This window comes from Triticum aestivum, chromosome 1D (assembly GCF_018294505.1).
Source record: "Triticum aestivum cultivar Chinese Spring chromosome 1D, IWGSC CS RefSeq v2.1, whole genome shotgun sequence".
NCBI classification, from domain to species: Eukaryota; Viridiplantae; Streptophyta; class Magnoliopsida; order Poales; family Poaceae; genus Triticum; species Triticum aestivum.
This window is the reverse complement of record NC_057796.1, coordinates 435,841,726-435,844,858: the sequence shown is the minus strand read 5'-3', so window position 1 is coordinate 435,844,858 and position 3,133 is coordinate 435,841,726. Positions and strand designations below refer to the sequence as shown.

The 3,133-nt window shown below is 38.7% G+C and overlaps 1 protein-coding gene across 1 annotated transcript in view; it reads right to left on the bottom strand.

The window, feature by feature from the left end:
* Positions 1–2,418: 2,418 nt before the first annotated feature.
* Positions 2,419–3,133, bottom strand: part of LOC123182684 (uncharacterized) — a gene marked incomplete in the record, with an annotated part of 1,315 nt that continues 600 nt past the window's right edge. Inside the window, 1 exon segment of the mRNA XM_044595339.1 lies at positions 2,419–3,133. Within this exon segment, the coding sequence (XP_044451274.1) occupies positions 2,877–3,133 (257 nt within the window).

Here is a 3,133-nt window from a genome sequence, read left to right as displayed (position 1 = left end):
ACACCCTTACTCATAATACATTCCTGATCATTTGCAAGTAATACTGCCATGTCAATGACACTACAGGCCATGGCAAATTTATAAAACTCCCATATATTTATAAAAAAAGGTTTAAAAATTATGAGTTGCCATGATGTTCAAACACACTTCATGACATTTGAGGGTGAAAATAATTGCCTTGATGTTATGAGTTGTCTATTGTTTCACTAAAACAAGAAACAATAAGAAAAAAGAAAGAAAGGAGGAAAACCTTGCAAAAACAGAATAAATGATTTGCCATGATATATAAAAAATCAATTTCCATGGCAAATGAAAAGTAAATTTGCCATTTAGCAATAAAAGTGAATTTGTCATGTATGTGAAACTAGGTTTGCCATGGCAATTAAGTTAGATTTGCCATGGCAAAAGTTCAAAGTAAATTTGCCATGTGCTAGAGCAAACGAAAATCCATACAAATTGCCATGTGATTAGTCCATTCATTTTCACAAAAAATTGATATATTATGTAGATGAAATTTCATGAAATTGCCATGGCAAAATAAAAAGAAAATTTTCCATGGCCTGTAGTGTAAATTTTCCATGGCAAATGAAAAGTAAATTTGCCATTAGTAATAAAAAATAAAAGTGAATTTTCCATTTATGTGAAACTAAGTTTGCCATGGGAATTAAGTTAAATTTGCCATGCAAAAAATTAAAAGTAAATTTGCCATGTCATACAGAAAACGAAAATCCATACAAATTGCCATGTGGTTAGTCCATTCATTTTCACCACAAAAAATTGCCATATTATGTAGATAAAATTGCCATGGTAAAAAAAATTACCATGGCCCGTAGTGTAAATTTTGCCTTCAAAAATTCAAGGACGTCGATAATGGTGACTCCCCAGATCGAATGATTCGTTCGGTGCCGGGGTGGGCATCGATCGAACAAGTTCGTTCGGGAGAGCAGCCCCAGCCCCAACGCCCTCCCCCACCCAGCGTGAACAACCCAACATAGTTGCCGGCCTTGTGACTAAAAAAGAAAATAAACACAGTATGGCCCAGTTTGTGTTGCGAATAAAAATCATTTTCTTGATCTGTGAAAAAGAAAGCCCAGATTTTGCCATGTTATGAAAAAATTGCCATTAAAAGAAGAAAATTGAGAACTAAAAAATCCCAGTGATGCAAACCAGAAATTGCCATCTGTCTTTAACAAAGCAAAATTTGCCGTCGACAAAAAAGATCTTTGTTTACAAAAAATTAAAACAAACATGAATATGCCCAAAACCTACTCCATGTAGTGTACAGAAATAATTGGCCGTCTAATATAATACGAAAAAAATCTTATATGAACAAGAATGCAGCAATGAGATTCCTTAGTTAAAAATGTATTCTTTCTAGCATCGCCTTGAAAAAAGAATCTTACCATGAGCATTAAACTGAATTTGGCACTTAAAAAATTGACATGGTAGAAAAAAGTTGACATCGTCTTAAAAAAAGAAACTTGCCATGTGCATCAAACTGAATTTGCCGTGGGGGACATCTAGTGAATTTGCCATGGCAAAATCACTTTAAAGATGGCCATGGTAAAAAAAAGTTGACATCGTCTAGAAAAAAAACTTGCCATGGGCATTAAACTAAATTTTCCGTGGGACATCTAGTGAATTTGCCCAGGCAAAATCACTTTAAAAATTGCCATGGTAAAAGAAAAGTTAACATCGTCTTGAAAAAAAAACTTGCCATGGCCACTAAACTAAATTTGCCGTGGGACATCTAGTGAATTTGCCATGGCAAAATCACTTTAAAAATTGCCATGGTAAAAAACAAAGTTGACATCGTCTTGAAAAAAGAAACTTGCCATGGCCATTAAATTGAATTTGCCATGGCAAAATCACTATAAAAATTGCCATTGTAAAAAAAAAGTTGTCATCATCTTGAAAAAAGAAACTTGCCATGGGCATTAAACTGAATTAGCCGTGGGACATCTAGTGAATTTAATAAACTAAATTTACCTTCACAAATCACGACTATGTAACATGGCAATAAAAAGTATATAAGTTGCCACTGCCACGGCAAGAAAACATACTAATTACGATGGTCGTTTATAGGTTGTGAATTTCCCAACTAAAGCTATCTACACGGCTTATGTAAATTTGCCATGCCAATTTGTCAGAGGTGAGGGAGAGGGGGAGCAAACCACTAGCTACACCTAATGTGATTTGCCAACTAAACTAACTCACAAACTGCTCCAAATTCCGAGAAACCTCAGACTGTAAATACAAAATTAGGTTTTGAAAAGATTGGTAAAAAAGCAATGAGGGGATGCGTACCCCCATGGGGCAAACTATCTGTGCAACTATGGCTAAAAGGCTAAAAGAATGATCTAAAAGCCCCTGTAAAAACATAGGGGGAAATTAAGTTGCCATGGGTCTCTGGCTGAATTTGGCATGGGTAGTAAAATTTGAATGAACACTAGTTCGAAAGGTTGGTTCTGAAAAAAAATGCCCAAAACATACACTAATCTGGTGGCCCCATCAAAGTCTACAATTTGTCGATTTGCCATGTCTAGATTCTGCAAAAATCATCTACACACCTAATCTGAATTTGCTAGGAGGCAAACTGTCTAAATATCGAGCATAAAAAGTGTCACTGTCTTCTCAAACTAGTTGTCATGGCATTATCACAGGAACAGCAATTTCCTTATCCCATTGGCTCGAAAATAGTTACTCCTGAAATGCATTAGAAACTCACAGATAGCTCCTGCTTCATGACAATGGTGTGACTATTTCTTCTGAATCGCACTCTCAGTCTGTATACACCAAGTGCTGCTCATGAAATGAGATTCAGTTAGTGCTTATGCCAGGATTGAGAGGGTGGGTTACTTACATGGCGTAATCCCTTAGTCGCCCCTTGCTGCTGCTGCGCCAACTGTCGTGGGCGTGCATCGACGACGAAGGCCGCTGCGAACCATGAATGGCCGCAAGCTGATTCCCTGGCCAGAAGCGAGGCGGCGCCCCCGCGGCTCATGGCGCCAAAACAATGGGGACCCGCAGCTGCGCTTCCTACGGCGCCGACACCAGCAGCGTTCTACGGCCACGCCGCTCGGCCCCGGCCCGGTGCTAGGGCGCCCGCTGCCGGCGGGCGGCAACAACCACC